General features: G+C 36.2%; 1 protein-coding gene and 2 long non-coding RNA genes across 3 annotated transcripts; 1 reads left to right on the plus strand and 2 right to left on the minus strand.

Moving 5' to 3' along the window:
- Positions 1-2863: 2863 nt before the first annotated feature.
- LOC114249601 (uncharacterized) lies at positions 2864-4493 on the minus strand. The gene has a single exon (XM_028183235.2). It carries the CDS (start codon positions 4310-4312, stop codon positions 3716-3718), a length of 597 nt encoding a protein of 198 aa, XP_028039036.2. The 5' UTR covers positions 4313-4493; the 3' UTR covers positions 2864-3715.
- A 14192-nt stretch (positions 4494-18685) lies between these two features.
- Positions 18686-20104, minus strand: LOC149502040 (uncharacterized). Its single transcript, XR_016323782.1, has 2 exons — positions 19960-20104; positions 18686-18986 (listed from the first exon to the last, which is right to left on the minus strand). It is a non-coding gene; the product is annotated as an uncharacterized LOC149502040 (long non-coding RNA).
- A 429-nt stretch (positions 20105-20533) lies between these two features.
- Positions 20534-26985, plus strand: LOC114249603 (uncharacterized). Its single transcript, XR_016323783.1, has 3 exons — positions 20534-20688; positions 23766-25078; positions 26729-26985. It is a non-coding gene; the product is annotated as an uncharacterized LOC114249603 (long non-coding RNA).
- The last annotated feature ends 328 nt before the right edge of the window (positions 26986-27313 follow it).

The raw sequence follows: 27313 nt of genomic DNA on the forward strand, positions 1-27313 counted from the left end.
GTATATTTACATTTGAATCGCTTATTAGTTGTGATTTAAATTGTAACTAGAATGTATAGGATAACAAGAACAAAACTTTACTATCTCGAAAGCAAATTGTGTCACCGTAAAATATATTTGTTTAAAAAAACCGCTTTCGATATGCTATTTATTTGTTTATTTGTTTATTGTGTATTTATGAGATTTAATTATCAACGCTCTCGAATTGAAATCTGTCCAGCTTCAAAGAAGTGAGTGAAATGCGTTGACAATACGCTTTACAACCGAAAAGTTTTTCTTTATGATTGAGGAATTAGTAGTGGCCCAGAGGTCTTTCCAGTTTCACCAGGACAAGTGGGCGAGCCAGGAGGGGTGGGATTGGCTAACAGCTACCCGAGCGCCTCCAAAGGAGACCTAAAAACTCTAGAGTAGCGCCTGTTTTGCGAATGAATCAACTACCGGATCGGAATCAACTGAAAAGTCTCTTCTATTATCTTCCGTTTTCTCCCAACTTATTACTACACAATATCGCACATACGGTACTATAAAGTCACTTATGCAATTTTTGTTAACACTGAAATGGGTATGAGAAAATATATTTTTAATAGTTATTAGTGAGCCGAGAGAGATGTTGGCTTTTACTAATGAAGTTTGTAGTTCATTTTATTTCTATGACCTAACAAAACTATGTAAGAATTATATAATAAGTTGTTGAATTTTCCAACGTTTCTCCTGAAAAATTACATAATTTGCATAAGTGACGTTATCGCACCGTATGTGCGATATATAAAGTCCAATCTATAGTTTGATTTAATACGGTGTTTCGACATCCTGTCTGACATGGTGCATTGTGCAACATTTATCGTTAGCAATACATCTGGGTCTTCAGTGTGAACTATAAGCAATGGAAATAGTTTTTTATTTATTTGAAGACTTCATCTTGATAAGTTTTGTTACTGGGTGGTTTATGGGGAAATTGTAATTTTCGGTTTAAAAGATTTAACCAAGGCTTCTTTTTATTAATAGGCCTTCTCTTCTACTCATCATAACAGACATAAAAAGAATGTTTTTGATTTTTTGCTCCTTTTTGTCCGTTTCTTATTCTGTATGACTGTTGATAATGACATAAAAATAAAAGATTTCTCATTCGATTATTACTGTTTAAGCTAACAGTAAAGTTGTTTTTAACAGACTTCATAAAATGAGGAGGTTATGAATTCAACTGTATTGTTTATGCACGTTACTGCAAAGCTTATATTTATGTGAACCGTTTTTATATTTTTTTTAAATTTTATCAGGATCTGACTATAATTTTTAAGTATTAAACTTAATCCTACTTCGGTCTATTTAATGGACGATCTTATTTTGTTTTGTTGAAGTCGGTTTTAGTTTTTTTATTTTTTTTAATAGTGGGGGTTAAAGTATGAACTTGCCGTTTTATTGTAATAGGTACTTCAAAATGACATAGAACCTTCATGATTTGAGATTTTTGAGTGAAACTTCTTTCAAATGGTACCTATGAGGTTCTTCTTTTAAAAAATGTGCAACATTCGATTATCGACTTTCAGTTGTTTTTTTTATTCAGCTTTTATATAAGCTGGATACTTGAAGAAAGGCTGGCTGGAAGAAAGATGGATACTTCGAAAATTCGAGAGATTATTGAATAAGAGTTCCGAGACGGAACTAATGCTGCAGAAAAAGCTTGCAATATCAATGTTGCGACTGCTAATGAATGAACGCACGGTGCGATTTTTGTTTAAACGCTTTCTTGATGGAAATTTTGATTTGAAGAACGAACCACGTGGAAGACCGCCTACATATGTGAAAGATGACATTGAAAGATGAAGTGACATTGAAAGAGATGGTGGAAGCCGATCCGAGCCAAACTACCCAGGAATCAGCGGCATGGTTTAACGTTACCTTACAAACAATATTGACTCATTTGCGTCAAATCAATAGAATAAAGAATCTGAAAAATTGTTGCCTCATGATTTGACTGATCTGCAGAAGAGAAACACGTGTTAACACTTGTGTTGCCCTGGATTTTTTACGATAACCGTAAGCGAAAAATGCAATGGCTAACCCCAGGTCAAACGCCGCAACAGTGTCCTAAAGCAAAGTTTACCAATAAAAAGGTAATGGTAACTGTTTGATGGTCTCAGCATGGTGTTATTCACTATAGCTTTCTCCGATCTGGTCACTACGAACAATGATAGCAAAACTTGTAGTGAAACAGCCCTGACTCATGAATTGATCTTCAGCATTATTGCTCCATGATAACGCAAGACCTTATACGGCACGAGAAACCGTTTTAATGCTACAGGAACTGCAATTAGAAACCATTCGTCACCCTCCGTATTCACCAGACCTTGCTCCATTTTTTGCATGCTACCATTTTTTTCGCGACAATTTTTTGGACAATATTTTACGTGATAAAAGTTTTCTTCCCAGGAAGCATTAGGCAGTACAAAATGCTTATACACAGTTTTTAGAATCTAGATCACCAGAGTTCTATCGTAAAAGCATAAATAGCCTTCCTATGAGATGGCAGCAATGTATGGATAATAACGATAGACATTTTGATTAGGTAAGCAATTAAGTTAAATGAATAAAAAAATGAATTTCAATTTTTCAGTACAAAACGGCTATTTCATACTTTGACCCCTAATAGGTTTTATAATGTTTGAATGTGTTATAAATATTGTGTTAGTATCAGTAGTTATTAGTATTACTGTTTATATGTAATTATCGTATGTTACTTTCATATTGGAAAATAATTTCAATTAAGTTAGAATAGTTAGTTATTGTTTCAGAATAAATTTCTTTATAATCAAGATTAGAAAATGAATAGTGTAGTTCCGTGATTGATCTAAATAAAATAAGGTTTTTTTATTAATAAGTATTTATTATTGAATACGAAAATTCAAGTTGACAATAAAAATGACTTATATCTAATAATAATTGTCATCATAATATTTTGACTATCTATGCAGTATACAGCAGTAATAATTGTTTTATTTACTGAATTACAATAATATCAGACAAATAGTCCGTTTACTAATAATTTTCAAATTCGAAACATTACCATTGTATGATGAAAATACCCGAATGGATTTTCATGAAATATCTTGCTAAATGACGAAGAGTACAAGATATCTTAATAACAATTCACAACTACGACTAATTAATGTAAAAATATGGAAAGGCACTATGCTTGATTAACAGAAATACAAATTCGAAGATGATCATAAATTTTAGTTAATTTTCAATTAACATACATTTAGTTCGAATTAACAATTCCCAATTATAGGAACTACTACGAAACACGAATGATTATAATTGCATTAGTAACTTAACAAATGGAGGAGTGAATATTACAATATTCAATATTTCATATTATTATCATGTTTTAGAGTGCGATATAAATGTAAGACTACTGTGAATGACATGATGTCAAATGGAAAAAAACAGTCTTAAATTATGTCTCATAATAATACTGAATGAGTCACAGCTCCGATTACAGTTTACTAGTCAATCGTGAAACGTTTGAGGTCGTTTTTCTGACTTGGTCCTTGACGAAGATAGCATTACATCGTCGACTAGCTCTGGGTCATTATTACACTACTGATATGATGAGAGCGCATCTCCCTAGCACATTATTCTAATCGTTATTTTAACCAGTCTTGATCTCCGTCCGTGTTCGGTCCTTGGTTGCACAGTTTTCATGTTTAGCTGTTTACCGATTGAGTCCCATGGAAGCGCAGCAGACTGCGTACCTTGGAACTCTTTGGGTGGGTAGACCAGAAAGTCCCCGCACGTAGGTATAAGTTACAGGAGGCCGGAGAATGCGTTTTGGCTGCTGCTGTTTTTTCGGTGGCCGTGCTCGTTCCGTCGGTGTGCAGGATTGCGAGCGCGTTGTTAAATTCAAACTTTGGAATACTCGTCGAAGAGAAACCGTGGAGCGATTGCGACGTTGGCGTTCAGAGCCGTCGCTGCCGGATTCACTGGTAGAACACGATGAATGGTCATCCGACCGGCCATCGCGAGCGGTGTCTCCAGACATACTATCACTGCTGCTAGAGCTTCCGATTGAATCAGCGTCAGTCCCTCGCCTGGAAATCCGTCTGCTGAGAGCCTTCAGTAGGCGTCCCCCACGAGGAGTTGAAATAGTTTCGTTCATGTCTTCCATCGGAGGGCAAACCACTATTTTCGGTGTCATCGATGGTCGTCGCGTATTCGTCTTGCTAAGCCGCTGTTCTTCCACCGCGTTTACCGGCAGATCGCCAGAAAACTCTTCCCGCGTCATAAAATTGACTGCAAATTTGTTTTTCATATGGTCGTTAGGTTTGTAGCTTTCAGGCGAAAAATCACCCGAAAGAACTTTTTACTCGTTTAAAAAAACTTAAGGTCGAACACTGATGTTGTTCAAACTTTTGCGTTCACCGCGTGTGTTACACAGTAAGAGGAGTGCAAGGATCGCTTCACGAGAACGTGGCGCGTACTGTAAACAGGCTTCAGCTGACAAGCTTTAAATACTTTTTTTCGCGCATGCGTAGAACCATATGCATCGGTGCTAGCATTCATTTAACAGCCACAGGACTTTTCCTTCTCAAACAACACTTAGTTCCATAGCTGTAACGCGTCGACGTGATTCAAAGAAAACTATAACAAAGCATTGAATACAGAATTTTAATTAAGTTGCATTCTTTCAAGTTGATGAAAGGTTCTTTTAAATGTGATTTAATAATAAGATAATCTAAGGGACAATTTTGTCGATCGAATCGAGAAATTTAAATAGAAACACTATGCTTTCGACTTGGTTGTTTCAAAATCTGGCTTCTGTTCAATTGGTGATATTGGCTTTCTTCATATTTAATATAATCTCTTACTTTAACCTATAACTATTTAATAAAACAACAAAAAAATGCGAAGTTTAGTGAGTTTTATAAGCAATAAATAACATTTCTTTATAAATTTATTAAAAATGTTTCGAGACATTATTATTAAAGCTCTTGTTCCTTAGCAGCGTAGAATGTGTTAAGTGACAATTCATTTGTTTGAATACTGGGGATACAACAAACTTAATAATTGTGAGTACTAAATTAATTAAATTAACACTGTTTATTATACTTAACTACTCACTAAATATATTAAGACTATTTAAATACACAGACAGCCTAATCAGAATGAAACAGTCTTCCAGTGCAGATTAGTAAATTATATTGTAGGGGTTACGTTTTTTAAAATTGCTTTTTATTTGAGGAAAATTTCATCTCCCGACTGTCGTTTCCAGGGTTCGTAAACATATAGACATCACAAAGTAATCCCAGCTCGGTCTTCATTGTATTCTATTATAATATATCGACAGTCCAAGACTTCAAAGTGAAATATTAGACTGCTTTACGGCAGAATTCATAATTTCTTTGCGGTAGGCAGCGGCTTGGCTCTGCCCCTGGCATTGCTGAGATCCATGGGCGACGGTAACCACTCACCATCAGGTGGGCCGTATGCTCGTCTGCCTACAGAGGCAATAAAAAAATTTGTTTGCGAGTTTTCATTCTACTACTTTATTTATTCATTTATCTTTGTGCCCAGGCATTCTCTACCAGTCAACCAAGGGTGATGAGATGAGATTTTGGAAGGATTAATGTTTTGTTTAATAGAATTGTCGAGCAACCGACTGATTGTGACATTTAAATAGAAATTCATATTATTTATGTACGTGCATATACTTTGAGAAATTATTAAAACCATTATTATTATCTCATTAAAAATAGACTGCTTGCTTTGCCCCATTCTATTTTTTGGTTTGTTAAAACATATCAAACAAGTACGAATGTAATATTTCTTCTGTGAGTAAATACTCCGAGATAAGACAGCACTGAGATATGCAGAATGGAGTAAATCAAAACTTCAAATTCGGCGTTAAGCTGTTTGTTATCATTTCGAAAATTCTATTGCTTTTCCTAAGACATACAGTTGAATTTTCAATTTCAGTACATTAACTAACCCTTCAACAAAGAACAAAACAACCAGAAAATGCATTTTCGTTATTACAATCTCTCAGAGTCTCGATCTCGCGTTTAAAGGCGGCTGGAGACATTCACGTTGTCGTAACCACAGGTATTGTTGGATGTGAAATTCTCTTTCATCTGCGGTAGTTAAAAAAATACGACAAAAAGTATTAGTAAGCTCACAATTAATGGTTTTGTCTGCTTGAAAATATTGGAGAATGTGGCGTAATTTATTTCTGATCGGGAATGCTATCATCCACTTTAAGTCTGTGAGTCGACGTACTATTATCCTGTTGAAAATATTGAAAACACATATGGAAGGAGTTGGTTGTTTTTATCTGTATTGACGACTTACAACGTAAAAGTTAACTATTCAATGCAATGAGTCTAGGGACACCGCAGACCGCTGGATGAATTCAGGAGATTTGATTTAAAATAACAAAATCAAAAGTACTCGTAATAGCGTAGAGATACTACCGTGCTTACAAAATAATGGAAAATCATTTTTTATTTATTTATTTTTTTATTGCTTAGATGTGTGGACGAGCTCACAGCCCACCTGGTGTTAAGTGGTTACTGGAGCCCATAGACATCTACAGCGTAAATGCGCCAAACACCTTGAGATATAAGTTCTAAGATCTCAGTATAGTTACAACGGCTGCCCCACCCTTCAAACCGAAACGCATTATTGCTTCACGGCAGAAATAGGCGGGGCGGTGGTACCTACCCGTGCGGACTCACAAGAGGTCCTACCACCAGTAATTTCTAATTTATACTCTGGTATTAAGTCCATTAACGGGTATCCTTGTTATTTTGTATTCATTTAACCCTCCCTAATTCTTATTCTGATTAGCCCAACTAAAATCCTTAAACATGTAGTGCCCAGCTCGCTTTGTGAGAAAAGGAAAGGAGTAGAAATTGTTCGTCTATCTGTACTAATCTATATCTATACTAATATTATAAAGAGGAAAGATTTGTTTGTTTGTTTGTTTCGAATAGGCTCCGAAACTACTGGACCGATTTGAAAAATTCTTTTTCCATTAGAAGCCGACATTGTCCCTGATGAACATAGGCTACTTTTTTTATTTAATTTTTTTTTTTTTTTTCATGTGTGTTTTAATGTTTCCGAAGCGAAGCGAGGGCGGGTCGCTAGTATTAATATAAAGTGGAAAGATTTGATTGTTTGTTTGCATTGAATAAATTCCAAAACTACGAACCGATTTGAAAAATTATTTCACTATTGGGAACCTACACTGTCTTTGGGTGACCTAGGCTAATATTATTATTTTTAAAAATTAGGGATCCTCACTAAAGCTACAGTAAGGTAACCCAAGGTATAAAAAAATACCTAAAATATTGCTTAAATCGCGTGTGCTGCAAAAACTATTGATCATAGAATAAAATAATGCAATACGACTTTGCAGAGCACATCATTATTTACAAAAAGAGACCCGACAGCATATTATTATGTCTAACTATTATAGTTATGCCATAATAAGTGTTAATATTGGCTAATTGGAAATCTCTTAGCTTAATAAATTTCTGTCTTCTACCTTCGTTTTTTATGTTTGAACTTTTTACGAAAATTAGAAATATAAAAACCTTTTTAAAAATTTAAAATTAAATAAAGATAATAACAAAAAAATCATTAAAATAAAAATTAAGTTCATTAAAATAATAATATTCAAACTTTCTTTACAATTTTCAATTTTTTTTTTGTGTCCTGACACAAATAGAAGTGTATATGTGTTTGTGTTACAATTTTTAATTTTTTGTTAAATTCCTGGGCGTAGCCGGGGGATTTAATTAGTCAATATAAAAGAGCAGTAAAATTGATTAGCTCAGGTGCAACTCGTGCTCCACGTGATTCGATTATAAATTTAATTGGTTTATTAATGTCAGCGTTTAAAGCTAGTGAGGATCAAGTGCTACCCTAGAAGTACTTTAAAGAAAAAAACATAATTAACAGCAGTGCAGCTAAAGCAAAGTTTATTTATCATAAAATTGAACGCATATTTAGTCAGGCGTTTGATATTGATGCAAAACGTGATATGAATTGGATTTCACTTTTAAGTTATAAGAACCGTGGGCCCTAGAAAACAGTCCAATGAATGATAACGGGCTACTAGCCATTGAGTTGTCTCATTGGCGATCTGTGGTCATCGTATATCTTTAGTTAATAAATTTGATTGAACCAAAAATATATTGCCATTAAACAACTGAAAGTTAATCCATTGAACGAATTATTCAGTATCACATTAATGTAAACGAAGTTATTAAGTATACATTCAAATTTCAACTAGTTACATTACTTTTGTAACAAAATAGTTTAATTAAGTATTTTTGGTGATGGTGAATCTACCACAATGTTTTTAAACTAATTCTAAATATGTTGTTACTAAAATTCTTTACTTTTTTTTTTCAATAAATAATTTTGACTTCTAAATTATTGGGAGGTCACTTAATTTTTAAAATTAACAAATGATATACCGAAGGAGTGAGTAGCATGATATTGTATTATTAATTGTTCGATGTTCATGCTTGTATCACGTAATATAGTTTTACTAGTGGCATTCACACATCACGTAAACACTTTCCGTCACAAGGAAATTGTAGTTAATTGTAACTATACAATATCGTGGGATTAATGCATATGTTTCTAAAAATCATTAGAAATGACAGTTTGTCAAACGATCAACGAACACAAGCCTGCCTCAAATGTTAGTTTGATTTAACATTTCACCACCACACTACGAGCCACCGAAGAACTCGAAATAGTATTGAAGTGATCAATTTTGACACAGATAGTCCGGCTCTGGAATGAATTACATTTCTTTTCAATATTTTCTCCGTGTTTCCGGGACGCCGCTAAGGCATATACACACCTTTTCAAGAGACACAAAGTTTAAAAATCATCAACATGGACTCCAATTAGGAAATTAATACCTAATATAACAAGGGAAACAACAGTTATACCAAGAATATTAAAACGATTTATTAAAATAAAATAAAAGAATTTAACATGAAAGCCATAAATATCGATTTCTCGAGCTCAAAATATTAGGAATAGCGGAGACGTTTCCAGCTTTTTTTTTTCCTACCTAAGCTGATAGCCTTGAGAGGTTATATCAGCGTAACCTTAACTAGTAGGTGAGCTCACGGGGCTAAACCTGACGACGTTGCTGACACAAACCCTAGCAAGGGCCGTGCTTCGCAAAATCTACCGCCGGATCGGAAGCGCGACCCACTGAGAAAATCCGGCGAGAAACTCAGTGGGCTGTGTTGAGGGTTAATTTACTCGTCGAGTCCTTCGTCGCAAGCGACGGGTTCGACGAGAACGATGACCGGTGCTTGAGGTACCTAAAAGCACCGTTAGTGGATCGGGAGGATCCGAATTGACGTGTTTGGGGCGACGTCGACTGCTTTCCATTATGTCCGCAGGATCGGGAATGTAGTTACCGGCGGCCACCATGAGAGGGTTCTCGTGTCGTGCCGCTTTATCGAAATGGCGCATCGACGCCGACTGCAGATACTTACTGATGGACTCTAGTCCAGGTCGTCATGGAGGTTGACGTTCCTGACGAACCATGGAGCTCCGACGGCTATCTTGCAAGAACGGGATTGAATGACTTGGAATGATTTTAAGTTAGTGCGGGCCGCGTGAGCGAACGGGGTCATGACGGGGCGTATGCAAGATTTGTAGAGTGTCACCTTATTTCTCACATCCTTCTAGCTCCAGTTACGTTTTTATGTAATCTGGCTATTTCTACTGGAGTCTTTCCCGACGTCTTTAAGCTTGCAGTAGTTCATCCGATCTATAAGGGTACGGGGGACCGACGTCTGCCGAACAATTACAGACCTATTTCTATTCTGCCAACCCTCTCAAAAATTCTGGAAAAAATTATGAACCATAGACTCATAAAATTCTTAGACAAATACAACCTTCTCTCCCCCTCTCAATATGGTTTCCGCTCTGGTATATCGACTAGCGATGCAGTTTTAAACTTAACTAATGAAATTGTCACAAAACTAGATAAAAAGAACAAAGTAATTGGTATATTCTTGGACTTAGCTAAAGCCTTCGACACGATTTCTATCCCAACTCTCATAACTAAGCTTGAAGCCGTTGGGTTGAGAGGCAATCAGCTTTCTCTTTTCAGGAGCTACCTTACGGGCAGACGTCAATGTGTCAAAATCAGTGACCTTATCAGTGACGAACTCCCTATAGCATATGGAGTGCCACAGGGCAGTATTCTCGGCCCTACCCTATTTTTAATATATATAAATGACCTATGTCAACTAAATATCACAAACGGGTCTATTTACACCTATGCTGACGATACTGCTCTCGTATTTCATGGCAGTTCTTGGGAGGCAGCTTTTAGTTTTGCTCAATGTGGCCTGAACACCGTAACTGACTGGCTGTCTAAAAATCTACTGACACTGAACGTGGATAAAACTAAGTACGTCACTTTTTCCCTGTCTACGCGTGGTAAAATATCATCTTCGCCTTTTTCACTTATAGCCCACTCCTGTAACGCTCTTGGACAAACTGCCTGCGGTTGCCCCTCCCTTGCCAGGACAAATTGCATTAGGTATCTGGGTATACAGATCGATGACCTATTATCCTTTCATTCCCATATTGACGTTCTGTCGTCCAGATTACGCAAACTCACTTACATTTTTAAAAATCTGCGTCATGTTACCGACAGGAACGTACTTACACTCGTTTATTTAGCGCTCTGTCAATCAGTCACTCAGTACTGCATAGTGGCATGGGGCGGGTCTTCCAAAACACACTTTTTAAAACTTGAACGTGCCCAGAGATGTATTTTAAAAGTTGGATGGCGGCTCCCTTATAGGTTTCCTACAAATGATCTTTACAAAACCTGTAAAGTCCTTTCTGTCCGTAAATTATTTATTCTTAATCTTATTATGACTACACACTCGAAAACTCCATACGATCCGACATTGCTCGTAAGTCAGCGGCGCGGGTATGGTGTGCGTCCCACAGCACTTGTTTCTACATCGTTAGCTCAACGCTTTTATGGCTTCCTAAGTAGCTTCATATACAATAAAATCAATAAGCTCATAAATATATACCCCATGACACAGACCCAATGCAAACATGCACTAACAAATTGGCTTCACGACCTAGACTACGAGCAAACAGAGAACTTACTCCAGACCGTGAAGTAATCTGCTTTTTGTTTTCGAGCCCAATTAAGCAAATAATTATTTATATTATTATATTTATATTATTTATACCTATGTAATAGTAATAATAAACACGCATAGATGCAGATACTCACACATACACAATACAACATGCATGCGCGCACACGCTCATATATACACACACTCACACTCACTCACACACACACACACACACACACACTCACACACCCAAATACACACACATTCACACACGCACACACACGTAAAATGACCTTCTTAAAATATAACACCTAATGATCTCTCAACACTAGTCCGCATCATCTGTTCACGACTTAACCTAACCTAATCTATCTTAAGAAGGAGGGAGCCTGGAGATCAGTAATACAGGTCTTTGAACCTAGTACAGACTTCAGCTCTTTCAAAGGCTTACAAAATAAATTATAAGGTTAATTTATTTCCATTTGAATTTGTATGTACCTTGTACCTTTAAGAGAGAAATAAATAAATTATTATTATTATTATTATTATTATATTATTATTATTATTTCTAAGGGAACTTTTTACTTCGCCTGCATATCATCGGGTAGAGTTTCTAGCTAAATTACACACGCTTTTCGCTACACATTTAAAGAAACTAGTGATCCCCCGGTAGCCGAAATTGGACTATAATTAAGTGAAATTATAATTTTGTACATTATTATGATTCTATTGTACTTCTTTAATCACAGATTCCGCTAAGACTATGTATACTTTAGACAAATATTAATAAAGACAAACAATATTTAATCTATTCTCAATTTGACCACAGACTACTCGTATAAGCAATAAGATAATTTTGACAATAAACAAATAGTATGCATGCGTGTGTCTGTCAAATACATGGTAGTGTGTGTAATGTTTCTTTTATTGATTTAATGTATTTTTTATGCATAATTAAAAAAAATATTAACATTCTGCACTCTTCCTCTATATTCTCTATAAGTATGGGAAATTTCATAGTCGTCCGTCCGCGCGATTTTCGTAAAAAAGGGTACAAAGTTTTTGCTTCGCGTATAATATAGATATGTCTCATGTAATAGGATTTGGATTAACAATGACCCAGGACCGAAAATTAAATAGGTATAATGAATAGGACAGGTATAATAAATAGGACTAGTATAATAAATAGGACATGAATTTGTATTTAATGAGTATTGTAACTGTTATTTGCGTGATTAGGGTTGTCAGTGTTTTCCTCAGATGCCTTTGTACAAATGAAACATATTATATCTTTTATTTTTAAAGACTTGGTTGTGCCCGGTTTGCTTAACATGTGTATATGAATATTTGATACGTAATGTTTATGCATGCGATACTGCTTCAATTGTGTTTTTACAAAATAGCACTATGGTAGTTTAAAATATTTTCTTCAGACCAGCTGTTATAACCCGTATATACAAAAGTTCACATTTTAGTGGATGTCTAATGTTTATAATGTATACTAAAGATAAGAGCGAGATCTGTGACTTTGATTAGTCTACTGATTTTACTTTAAGCACGGAAATTAAAAAATAGCCCTATTTAGATTTCTGTTTTTTTATGTTTGAAAGATTACTGGTGGTCCGGAGGCCTTTCCAGTCGTACCAGGGCAGGTGAGCGAGCAAGCGCTCAGCCAGGAAGGGTGGGATTTGCTAACAGCCACCCGAGCGCCTCCAAAGGAGACCTCACAACTCAAGAGTAGCTTCGCAAATGAATCTACTACCGGATCGGAAGAGAGACCCGCTGAGAAAATCCGGCAAGAAAGGTGCTTTAAATTTATATCACTTGGCATAGTTCACTAACAACCAATCTAATCCGCTTTGCTGGCCGATGGACTTTGATTCGATCGTTACCAGACTTCAAAAAGTAACTCGTTAGACCACTCATACTCATAAGATTTTCTGAAAATTTCATTGAAATCGGTCCAGACGTTTCGAAGTCTATAGGCAACACCCATATGTACCTACGTCGATTTTTACATAAAAATAGGTGCAAAAATACGTTAGTTATTTTGTGGCTCAGGACTCTGATGCCTAAATTACTGAGAATATTAGTTTTAATGCTTCTGCTTCTGATATATTATACAGGTCAGAGCTCTGACGCGCACACGTGCTGTTTACATCGCCGGGAAATCAAACGTTAGTAGTTCACGTGACACAGGTGAATAGAATAAATACAAGCTCAAATTTAATTAACTCGATCACAGGGTTGGATTTACTATAGAGTTCGCTTTTAACAGGTGTTTTTCTCAGACATCGTTAAAGTAAAAAAATGAGTGCTAGTGAAAATACTGTTCGTTCCATCCTGAAGTTTTTTGATATCATATGTGTTGTATTGCATGAAAATATTATAATAAAGTGCAGTAAAAATTTTAAATAATTTAAATGTTCATAGTGTGTATTTATTTATTTATCATTTAAGTTTTGCCAAAATGTTTTTAAGCTCGTGTTGTTGGGGCCAGGTAAAAGGTAATTTGACGTCATTGTCATTGCAAGCATTTTCCAGTGGAATGCAAAGGTGTATAAAAAAGTGAAAAAATAAATAATTAAACAAGTAGGCGTAAATACTATGGAATAAAATGTAAATTTTATAAAAACACGATTTATTGTTATCAATAATCTATCACGCATGTAGTGAACAAAACAGCCAACGTCATTTAGTTTATTTTATTTTATTTGGATTCAAGTGCTCACGGTATCGTGGAACTAAAGTGTATCTATACAAATCTGAGGCTGACCGTAAAACATGTAAGACGAGGTGACGCGCGAGATCTGCGGCCTCGTGGTAAGCTGTGGGCGTCTCCAACTGGTGCGCGTCACACGCCGGTTCACGAACAATGAAATTGCTATAAAATCGACACTTTTATTTGCTTAGTAAATGACCTATGTTATGCTCCCACATCAAGGTAGTAGTTTACACCGTGTTGGTTTTAGGGATAGTCTCTTTTCATTATGCATGTAAAAAAATTCATCTTTTAATTATTCGCAAAATCTAAAACAAATGTATGGGTAATAGGCAAGAATGAGGAGTGCCAGTTCACATACTGTCCCCTTTTCATGGAGCAGCACTGCGTCCTCGCTGCGAAGATAGGACGGACCTGTCATTGCCGACCGTTGTGGCTACGATGCGAAGATGTGGGGACCACGGGCCCAAGGATGTTTAGGACCCTACCATCAAAAGGACTCCCCTTACACTCTCTTCGTCGATCCGACATCCGCTCCTGTATATACCCCGCATGCAAAGTGGGTGGCGCCATTAACGTAGTGTTGTCTATGGATTTCGGAAGCTGTTTGAGACCAGACGGGCCGTTGCGCTTATTCGCTCATCTATATCTCATCTGTCTATGTCTATCTACCCGTCAAGAATAAAAAATGTTGTGAACATTAAGTTAAAAAAAATAGATTGATCCAAAATTCGTACCTGTCTAAACAGTTCATCTGTAATTAACTTACAGGACTTCTAGACCCTGGTTCACTACTCTAATAAAAACTGAACGAAGTCAAAGATAAAAATGCAATTTCATAACCGACATTGTAATTTTTTTGGTTAATTTCAATATGTTTTGAGCAGAAGATAAAAAGTCGTATACAGTTTTGAGTGAATGGATGGTGACGGTCATGGGGATGGTAAGTTGTGAGGGCTGTAACCTAATAGCAAGTTTATAATTAATTATAATCTTGCTGTTGAATATGATAGGGAAAAAATGCGTATCCAACAACTGCAGATAGCCATGTAGTCATGTCCCACATAATTATCCCGAGCGTCCCCTAAACACGGGGACTTAAAAGGAGTTTCGACACCCGGCCCGAAAAAAATAATTAAAGAAATACGTACTGCTCGACCAAGCTAAGTTTGCACCTCGCATCGATTACGTCACACTATCGCTTAGGTACGGTCTGAAAAAAGGATTCGCTATGACTTTAAAAATGTAAACAAATGTTTGTTAGATTTTACTTTGCATTTATTGTTTTTAACAATCTATACTAATATTATAAAGAGGAAAGATTTGTTTGTTTGTTTCGAATAGGCTCCGAAACTACTGGACCGATTTGAAAAATTCTTTTTCCATTAGAAGCCGACATTGTCCCTGATGAACATAGGCTACTTTTTTTAATTGCTTTTTTTATTTTTATTTTTTTGTTTCATGTGTGTTTTAATGTTTCCGAAGCGAAGCGAGGGCGGGTCGCTAGTATATTATACATAGGTAGGTTTTTGTATTAAGACCACCTGGGCGTTCTTGCACTTTTTAAATTTGTATCCCAATTGCTTAGCAATAATTTTCTTTTATGTTTCTTTTTCAGGATTATGTTTCTCCCTTCACTGTGTATCACCTTTCCTTTCATGTTACCCACAACAATCCTCTCGAAGTAAAAAAAAATGAACGTTAAGCGTTCAGTAACAACTGTTAAACAAAAACTTAATAAAAATAGTTCAATAATATAAGTAACTTCAACAAAAAACCTAAAAAGAACAGTTAAAAATTTAAAATTCAATGTATAGGGAGACAAAAACTCGTATGATACGTGTCGGCGACAAAGATGCTAACCGTACAGACGCGACAGGGCGATCGCGGGAAGGTGAGCGGGGAAGCGGGCGGACCGCCGCATTCCAGCGAGGTGCAAACTTAGCTTGGTCGAGTTGTATAGCTAAATTATTTTATTTTTTAATTTTTTTTTCTTATTCTATACAGTAAACTGTCGTAAGACATTCAACCGTAGTTTTGAGAAAAACAATTTCGGCAGTGTATGCACAATGTCCATTGACATGTCCATACCAATTAATCTACAGTAGATCTAGTAGATCTTGAGGCACTCTTCTTCTGAGTCTTCTTGTAGTAATTTGGTTGTCCATTAAATGCTTGGCAAGGTTATTTGGATGGACTTCCAATCTTACACAATAGGCTTTAGCTCGATGGATTACTTCATCTTTGACTTTTCTTATGGCAAGATCATAATTGATTCTTTCATTTGTAACATACCATGGTGCGTTCACTATCATCCTGAGCGTTTTTGATTGAAATCTTTGAAGGATTTCAATATTTGAGTTTGACGCAGTACCCCAAAGCATATCTAAATACATTACCTTTTTTTAAATATGTTTCCTTTATTTATTATCTACTGGCAACGAATTCACATACACAAAAAAACAGCCTACAAAACCGAATTTTGGTTTGATTTCGGGATCAGCTAATTTCAACATGACTATTAATGTGTAGGTAATATAGAAACCAACATGAATTTTTTTAAATTAATAATTTTAAAAACGTGTGTACTAGCGTTTCTAAATGTGGTCTGTGGTTTTACTCGCATTAAATTTGTTTTTCAGAAAGAATAAAAGACATTTGTTTTTTAGGATAAAAAGTTGCCTTCGTCACATATAAAAAGTTGCCTTCGTCACTTCTTGGTTCATAAACTACCAGCACAATAGTTAGCATGGCACTTTGCTTATACGTATGCAAGGTGCTATGTGGGTGATGGCAAATCGATTCCGGGTGAGATTTATATAAATTATGTTCCCACTGAGCTGAGTAATTTTTTTTTTTTTTTTTTTTTTTTTTTTTTTTTTTTTTTTTTTTTTTTTTTTTTTTTTTTTTTTTATTATTATTGCTCAGGTGGGTGGACGAGCTCACAGCCCACCTAGTGTTAAGTGGTTACTGGAGCCCATGGGCATATACAACGTAAATGCGCCACCCACCTTGAGATATAAGTTCTAAGATCTCAAGTATAGTTACAACGGTTGCTCCACCCTTCAAACCGAAACGCATTACTGCTTCACGGCAGAAATAGGCAGGGCGGTGGTACCCACCCGCGCGGACTTTTAAAAGGTCCTACCACCAGTAAACGACGGAACTTCTCAGTGCGTCGCGATTCCGATACGGTGGTAGTATCAGCAAAACGCTGCTCTTGCTAGGGCTAATGTTAGCATTGTTCTGAAGTTGAGTCCATAAACTGACCTACTGGTGTAGTGGTACGGCTATCTCTTACAAATATTATAAAGGTTTGTTCACCTGTCCGCAATGTGCACGAACGTTTAGGAATAAGACCAGTTATGTTAGCCACACACGAGAACACTGTGACAATTAGAAACGGAGTTTGAAGTTGGTCGCCGTGACCGAAACGGCTAAGGAGAGTATATATAGGCTTTTTTTTTGTCAGGAGGAAATCGCCGGACTTCCGCCCTTCACTGGGGATGGAGGGCGGGGCATGTCGGAGTCGAACCGACTAAAACCTCCTGTCGCTCAACAACCAGCATCCAAACCTCGCATGAGACAGAGCTCATGACAAGGCAAAAGGGGGAAAGTGAAGCTTTTAGTGCGGAGCACGTCTCTCCCGTCACCCTCCCCCTAGAGTATATATAGGCTACCAAGGATTAGGTAGGAAAATATGCTATGAAAAGCGGTATGTGTGTCAAATTCAAAGTGTATCAGATGGACTGTTTCAGAAATCTTGTGATGATTGAGCAGTATTTCACTTATATGTACAGAATAGTAACTCGTTACAGGTTTGTTCATCACAGTTGTGTCGGCAACCGAACTTGAGATGGATATCTGGCTAGATGATATTATGTTATAGTCAGCGATTTAAAGGTTTTAATCGCTTAATGTTATGGGCAATGTTATATTAAATAATTATACAGAAGGCATTATGTAGACCACACAATTATTTGGTTTATGATAATCATTGCTAAAGGATTGGGTTGTTTTGTGTGTTGCATGCTTAGTACCATACGTTACATTGATCACCATTCTTAACCTTATTTCATCATCATCATCATCAACAGCCCACAGTCGTCCACTGCTGGACATAGGCCTCTCCCAATCCACACCACTGAGCCCGGTCTGCGACTCTCCTCATCCACTTCTTGCCGGCCGCCGTGCGGAGGTCATCACACCATCTAGCCAGGGGGCGTCCCAGGTTACGTCTTCCGCTGCGCGGTCTCCACTCGAGAACCCCTCTGCTCCAGCGATAGTCAGTTCTACGGCATATATGGCCAGCCCACTGCCACGTCAGCTTGCTGGCTCTTTGATCTATGTCGATGACTTTAGTTCTCTGTCGAATAATCTCATTACGGATTTTATCCTTCAGAGAAACTCCGAGCATGGCTCGTTCCAAGGCTCGCTGAGCGACTTTGAGCTGACGGACCAACCGTACTGTGAGTGTCCACGTTTCGGCTCCGTAAGTCATTACCGGTAGGACGCACTGGTTAAAAACTTTCGTTTTCAGGCACTGTGGTATGTGCGATGAAAAGACTCCACGCAGTTTGCCGAACGCCGCCCAGCCCAGTTGGATCCTTCTCTTGACTTCCCTCTCCAAGCTTATTTACTTAGACGTATTTGCAAAGTACTAGGTATAGGTATATAAGAATATTTGATAATTTTACTAATGATATGTTAGAAAAATATTGATTATATCTGAAAAAATGTCCAATTGGGTAAATGTTTTTATCAATTCATTTCAATTCTTTCATTAGCTAATTTAGGATTAGTGAAACAAAAATGAGGCTTACATTTGAATATGGTTGAAATTTAATGCAAAATCCAGAAAAGTACATAAATCATTTTTAGAGATGGCGCGAAATTATTTTATTTTAACGAACGTAATAAGTTGCCGATGGCAGCGCAGAGTAGGTGATGGGGACAGCAGCCGGAGAAGCGTATGGAGATATCACAGGAGGTACTAAGCCGGGTGTATAGACGTAGTCCAGGCCTGTGTATGGAAGAAGTTGCGGTGCTGGTTCTGGGGCTGCCTTAGGGCTTGGAGCGGCCAGAGACACGGCCAACAGAGCGAAGAAAACGAACTGGAAAAAAAAAGTTGTTTGTAAAGTCCGTTCACGGACGATAGTTGTACGTCATGGCGTCATAAACAAAAAATGATGAAATATTGCATACTTTTATGAATTGAATGTTTATTTTTTTATTTATTGCTGAGGTAAGTGGACGAGCTCACTACCCACCTGGTGTTAAGTGATTACTGGAGCCCATAGACATCTACAACGTAAATGCCGCCACCCACCTTGAGATATAAGTTCTAAGGTCTCAGTATAGTTACAACACCCGTCAAACCGAAACGCATCGCTGCTTCACGGTAGAAATAGGCGGGGTGGTGGTACCTACCTGTGCGGACAAAAGGGTCCTACCACCAGTAATTACGCAAATTATAATTTTGCGGGTTTGATTTTTACACGAATGAATGAATTGAATTGAATTATTGAATGAAATGTAATTTAATGAATATTAATGAAAATTATTGAATAAAATAATGAAAATTACTGAATTACTGATCGAATGTATTGAATTATTATCACTGAATTATCATTATTTTGAATAATATAAGGAAGGAGTTAATTGTAAATTACAATTTTATCGATAAATTAACACTTGGGCCGATCGTGCCTCTCTATCGCTTGTCCCGCATTCTCGCTTGTACGCTTAGGATAAGGCGGAACGTGACACTTTTTCGTGCATGTAGCCGTGTTCATCGATTTATCAGACGTTATCACGTCAAAGAAAAAATAATTAGTTTGAAATTATTACCATCAGGGTTGTTGTTTTGTTCTTATTTAAACGCCTAATTAATGTATCAGCCTTAATGTTCATCAGCTGCAAAGTTATTTGCGACAATAATTGTTATTGAATCGTTAGTAGTAAGCTTATTTTTTAAGTCCATTTGTTTGTTGCAGAACGAAAAGTGAAAACTGCTTTATTGTTATGGGCTACACAAAATTTCTTGCATACGATTTGTTTATAATACATATTTTCTAATTGACTTACGAATTTGTTGAACATGTTGTTTGTTTCGAGTAAGTACAAGTACTGAATCATACAGAGCTTCACTTACAACTAGCTTTTATATTAAAATTGTAACCTTGATTTTTATAAGACATGATCTATTTTGTTTTGGACGACAGAGTCATAAACAAGGGCGTGTGAAAAGTTCAACGATCTCTTCCAATAGATTCACTATATCCTGCCTGGCCTTAAATGGATGTGCATTGTAACTCACAATACACGGTTTTACATCACATAGTCACCCAAGCGATATATTTGGCAAAAGTAATGATGTCTTAACTGAAAAAAAAATGTGTGTCTAATGCTAGCATTACATTTGATCGTTTTTAAATGACTTCCCTTTCAAGTATGCACACAGCTATAGTCCTGATAATAAAGTCAATAAGTGCATTATTCTTGTCAAGTTTTAAGACGCTTTAGTTTTTTTAAAGATGAAACAAAGAGGTAATTATTTATGTGGCACACGTCTCCAGTACGCTTGTGTGTGATGTGTTCATAATTTACATAGATTCCCAACTGAGTTAAGTATATACATACAAATATAACACTATATGTTTTTCGTTATTGTTTCTGAGGCTCCAAGGACTCCTACGGCCTATAAATGCCGATGGAAATATAAAATTAACAACAGATTTTTTTTTAAGTCGTCACGCGCCGGTGTCCTAGATCATCAGTCAACTTTGAAAACTGCTCAAAATGTTCGCGAAACTGGTAAGTACTTGAATAATCGAGAAAAAAATGCTTGTTTTTTACTTTGATTTCTATACGAATGTATCTTACAGCGAGAGATAATTATATTGTTTCATGTCTGAGTATTCGATTAAGAAGTGATCGATAAGAGAATTTTAAAAATTTAAACATTCGTTTTAACAGACCCGTATCGTATTAAGCTTAGTTATTTATCGGAATACATAAACATTAGTTAGTAGTTATAATACTCCAAGTTTATGGCTAGTTTGTTTGGTATCACGATTCAAACAAAACATACAGAACTTCAAGCGTCTCAAACTTTAATGAATATACATATTTTGATAATTATGTTTGTTAGTTGTAAGTTTTGTAAACACATACCCTTCAGTACTTGGAGGTTTTAATGTTGTAGGATAAATAGAGAATAGCAGGCAAGCTTTTTTAAGTTTCCAAAAGTGAATTTCCAATTGCGATCAAGATTAGGCTTTTTCTAACAAATAAGGTATTTTACCAAAAACTGAAGCTTTCCGAAAAAGCGCTATTCAAGTCATAATTGTCGTTTAAGGAAAATGATACATTATTCTCCGCTTTATACTCGTAATATCTATTGAATTTACAACGCGTTGGACTAAGTCGAGAATTTGCTTAAAATGCCTAACTAGTAAAAAAGTATAAACATTTCTTCATCTTTTGGAACACTTCGATTTTTTTATTATTATTTATTTTTTTATTGCTTAGATGGGTGGACGAGCTCACAGCTCACCTGGTGTTAAGTGGTTACCGGAGCCCAGAGACATGTCCAACGTAAATGCGCCACCCACCTTGAGATATAAGTTCTAAGGTCTCAAGTATAGTTACAACGGCTCCCCCACCCTTCAAACCGAAACGCATTACTGCTTCACGGCAGAAATAGGCAGGGCGGTGGTATCTACCCGCGTGGACGGAATGAAGAGTACAAACAGATCAATCATAGCATTTACTACTGGTGGTAGGACTTCTTGTTGTACTGGTGGTAGGACCTCTTGTTCTACTGGTGGTAGGACCTCTTGTTCTACTGGTGGTAGGACCTCTTGTTCTACTGGTGGTAGGACCTCTTGTTCTACTGGTGGTAGGACCTCTTGTTCTACTGGTGGTAGGACCTCTTGTGAGTCCGCGCGGGTAGGTGCCACCACCCTGCGTATTTCTGCCGTGAAGCAGTAATGCGTTTCGGTTTGAAGGGCAGGGCAGCCGTTGTAACTGTAGTGAGACATTAGAACTTATGTCTCAAGGTGGGTGGCGCATTTACGTTCTAGATGTCTATGGGCTCCAGTAACCACTTAACACCAGGTGGGCTGTGAGCTCGTCCACCCATTTAAGCAATAATAAAAAAAAATATGATCAAAATATACGTTCTTAAAATAGAATTCTTAATATCTTTGACGTACGATGAGGATCTATTGTCATGTTAAATATATTCAATTCTATGTTTTTGTACATAACGTGAGGAATATACATTTGTAAATATGCTATATGACAAATTAACGCTACAAATGTTCGGTAGTAATGGATTGTTTGCTATTACAAGCGGACAGAATGTTGAAATTGCCGATTCGTAAAAAGAAATACAATACGATGATACACGACCCGAAACAGATAATGATCAATTATAAACAAATACGCTACGATTTATGTAATATTATAATAGATATCTGATCGTGTTGTGCGATTAAGTTGCAGTATAAAAAACAAGGTTACGTTTTGAATTGGAACCATCAGTAGAGACATTGTTTGGATAAACAGCTTAGTTGTTTCTATTTAATCATTAGCTAATTTAATTGCTTGCATTAAATTGTCTCGATTGGACTTAATTGTTTTGATCTTTAAATTGTTAAGCTTTAAATATTTTTACTAACAATCACGCCACGTTAACTGGTCCCGTGATAAGTTCGTAAAGAACTTGTGTTACAGGTACCGGATAACGGATATAAATGTAAGATTTTTATTATACACATACATATATTTACATCCATAACATAAAAGACATTTATATTTATCATACAAATATCTTCCCTTGGCGGGATTCGAACCCGCGACCCCCTTGTGCAGTGACCATGTCACTTACCACTACACCAGACGGCCGTTATACTTATACCGATCTCTACTTATGATTTCTGTCGTTTTGGCTAAATAAATAGTCGATTAATAATTACAGCTGTTTTAATAAAAATAATAACTTCAAAATTAATTGGGTGATTTATACTTGATAAATCCAGCAAACAAGAAAATAGAACAAAAATAGTTTTATTTCCTTTATATGTATGTACATATTATTATGTAGAGTGGTTAAAAATTGTGACTTTGTATAATAAAATTGTAACTGCATAGGTATTTTGTGGAGTGATGAGATTGCTTCAAGGCACGGGCTAAGTTCAGTCTGTCTGACAGAGCTTGTAAAGTATTATAATATTATTAATCAATAGTTAGCCCGAGGATGTATATGTTTAAATTTTTTATATTTATCAACCACGCGGAGTAGCGCGATTGAAATTTGTTTAAAGTTCAAGAATATTCAGCTTCTTAGCTATTTAAAGCAGTTCATATATATCTCGGTTTTGGGTACTTACACAAAAAACCTTACGGACTTATAAGTTCTCAAGCTTTAACGTAAAGGAATTCGAAAAATTAAAATTCAATTTTACGGGCCACATGTAGACTTTGGACACTTAAATTCGTACGTTTTTAAATAGCCGTATATTTTTAAATACTATAAATTTTTGTAGTCAAGCGAATAAAATATTGAGAGAATTAACTTTGAGCATACTTTATTAGTAGGAAGCTAGTATACATTGAGATGTTAGGTGCAGAAATATTTCTGCTGCAGCAAAACATGCACGTGCTCTACTTTGTAGGGTTATAATGTGTAACTATATAACAGTTATCACGTCGTACTGACGTCTAGAATGAATCTAGAACAAAATGCTATCGCATATACGAGCGCCCGACTAAATTGGCCGGTCCGAGCGTACGTACATATACTTATATATAGGTATAATAGTTTGAGTTGCGAATAAATATGATATTGTTTTAATAAACTGATTTTAATGTTCTTTTGATTACAGTTCATTCTGTTCGCCGTCTTCTTTGTAGCTCTGGCAAGACCTCAACAGATCTACTCTGGTTACGGCTACAACAACTACGGATATACGTATCCAGGCTACGTCGGTTATCCCGGATACAGTCCCCTGGCCTATGGATCATACGGTGGCTATGCAGCCTCTCCATACAATCTCGGCTACGGCTACGGATACTAATTAATATTTTCTTAAGCACCTCTGTTATAAATTCAATAAAAATATTCTAAAAAACATTATGATTCTACTGTTTATATCATTTGAAATATTGATTAATAATTTTCGTGGATTACTTTCGATTTACAAAACGTCTTCGTTTTTAAGTGGATTTTTTTCTCACCGTCAACTACCATTTTGTGAATGCTTGCAGATAAGATTCAACAGGTACGAATCATGAATCGGTTTTCTTATTTGATATGTTTTTTATTTTGGGTTTGAAATAAATTGTACTTTTAAAATGTTATTTGATTTATGAATTCCTTGGCTGTTGTCCAAAACGTGTGCTTAGAATACTATTATCGAAAATAGGTGAATCAAATTTTAAATTGCGATCACTGTTTTGGATTCATGTCACATTAATAGACTGCTTACTTTATTATATTGTCAAAAAAAAAAAAGATTTTTATTGTCAAAATTAGATGTTTTGGATTTAGATATTACCCTTCGAAATTAAAAAAAACTTTGCACCTGTAGCGAACAATCGAAATTCCATACCCTGTGGTATGGAATTTATTGCCAAAGGTGAACCCTTCGAAAAAGAAAAATTGGAATTTTGTTGTTAAAAACTTAATGTTAATAGTCCAGTCTTGAACCTCAAAAAGGTTGACTTAAGAGCCAGTAATAAGTTATTAAAAATTCAATACCAGGATTTTAACCAGTCTGAAAATAACAAAAAATTGCTAAATTCTGCTAACATTAAATTACTGTTTGAAGTCTTGAAATAAATAAGACAACTGTTTTAATAACACATAATCGATCTATTATTGGATATTCAATTCACATAATCGACAATTGTAACAAAAAGTGCACAAAAACTTAATTTATACAGTGGCTTGTAAGATTAGGGGACACATGATGGGTGACGCCTAATGCGGATGTTGATTACACGATACACATCGTTCAGTACTTTGAATCCATTCATTACTCTTGAAGATCAAGGACGCTTTTTGTTCTGTACGACAGGACAGTGTACTGGGCGTGGTTGTGCCTGACAAATTAGTATATAAGCAGCAATTGTTTTACAAAGGATATCACTTGAAGGAAAACCTGCAAGTTGCGCTTTCAACATGTTCTACAAATTGGTAAGTAACAAAAATATTTAATTAAATTTTTGTAAATTAAACTTCGTTCCCTTTTAAAAATTCTGTCTGTTCTGATTTATCATTACTGTGCTATTTTAAAACCTATGACGATTTACAATAACTGTTCTCAAGCATACTACTTACCCACGGAGTGGCGATTTTCATTCTGTATTTCACATAGAATTTAGTGGTTCTTATTATGGAATAGAAGAAATCCCACAAAAACCTGAATCCCGCTAATGACATATTCCAATAGTCTACACAATGTCACCTGCTCCCTGGCCTGGGTGTAGCTGGGACAGCCTCTTAGGCTACCAGCGAATAGGTAGGAGAAAAAAAGGCTATAAAATTAAAGATAATCAAGATGTTTCCGCCAGACTTTTTAATGTACTACTACCTCTTTCTTGAGTAGAGCTTACGTTCAAAATCATAGTTATGTATGTACGTCCTAAATTGTCGCTGTTCGTTAAGCGAGATTTTGTAAAATATACATTTACTCTCCTACTATTAGGCTCATCGTATGTGGACGAAAACAAATCTTATACCTTTAAACGAGCAATTCTTGTATATTAATATATATATAATCTGAATCTCGGAAACGGCTCCAACGATTTTCATAAAATTTAGTATACAGGGGATTTCGGGAGCGATAAATCGATCTAGCTACGATTTATTTTCAGAAAATGTTGTTTTATTCGTGTTTTCAATAATCAACTCTTCCCGACATCTATTGGCGAATAATAATACTATTTTTCTTAATTGAGGGCAACTAACCGCTTTAAATACACAACAAGATGGCGTTATCAAAAAAAAAAAGAGCAAAGCTCGGTCATCATCTAGTTTAGCATTAAGTGTGCAAAATTTTCGGCTTGTAAAGTGTGACGGAGCAGTTGCAACGTTTTAAAATATTTTGAAAACAAAAGCGGTCCACATGCTTTACGGTTCGGTTCAATTTGGCTTGCATGTTATGGTTTTGAAAGAGATTAGGCTTATTGAATTTATTTGAAACGTGAATATTTGAAATAACAATAGCATTCAAAGAGTGACGTAAAATTTTTTTCTGTGTTATATTGTTGTGAAACTGGTAGTTTTTGTTTATTTCTCTGAATTGTAAAGCGTAAACGATAAGATATCTTGGAATATATCATGCTGTTAGACGAAATCCTTTCACGTCATAACCGTCGATGAATAATTTTCCTTTAATAACTTTTGACGTTGACATTTATCCGTGAAGTCGTCGTGGCCTAACGCATAAGAGGCTTTCTATAATCATATCGGTTGATGCTACTACCATATACCGGTGTACACATCCCAGATATATAAGAAGACATTGAGACATAAGAAATGGATTGCATAAAAAACGGCAATCCTACCCTTCTAGTTGAAAAGCATATGTGTTTCTCTGCAAAAATAGCTATCCAATTCGGATCTTTGACGTCCTCTTTCCCTAATACTAGAAACAAGTAAATCAGTAAAATATTCGAAGCAATTGTGAATGAAGGTTGAAAGTAATCGAAAACAAACAAAAAATGTCTGGGTTATACCTTAAAAGTGTTATTGATGTTGTCTGCGACTCGCGAAAACCTTAGCAAAATAAAAAAAATCTAATTTTAATCATAAAACTAATGAATTATCTTTATTATTTTCTAGTTCACCCTCTTTGCTCTGTTGGTGGCCGTGGCTTTCGCCAGCCCCAACCCCAAGCCTGAGCCAGTGCTGACCTACGCCGCCGCCCCTGCCTACGGATATTCTGCGTATTCAGCATACGCCCCAGTTGCGTACCCCTCTCCATACGCCGCCTACCCCTACGCTTACTCTTCTTATTACGTCCGTTGAAAACCTTCCCCGCCCTGACAACTGAATCTGAAACTGCTAAATGATTTGAATAAAATTTTACATTGCAAATATCTGATCGTTTTCTTTCTATGAACATTGTGCTGAGTTTGTCAATCAAAAACTAAGATTGAGCATGCTAATTTTAAGCAAACTACCAAACTTTTAAATCAAACCACAGCAGTAATTCCATCATGAATCCTCTGAAGGACCTCTTGTACCACCATCCCGACTATATCTGCCGTGAAGCAGTAATGCGTTTCGGTTCGAAGGGTGGGGCAGCCGTTGTCACTATACTAAGACCTTAGAACTTATATCTCAAGGCGGGTGGCGCATTTACGTTGTAGATGTCTATGGGCTCCAGTAACCACTTAACACCAGGTGGGCTGTGAGGTCATCCAC

The sequence above is a fragment of the Bombyx mandarina genome, chromosome 11 (assembly GCF_030267445.1).
Source record: "Bombyx mandarina strain Sakado chromosome 11, ASM3026744v2".
Classification (NCBI taxonomy): domain Eukaryota; kingdom Metazoa; phylum Arthropoda; class Insecta; order Lepidoptera; family Bombycidae; genus Bombyx; species Bombyx mandarina.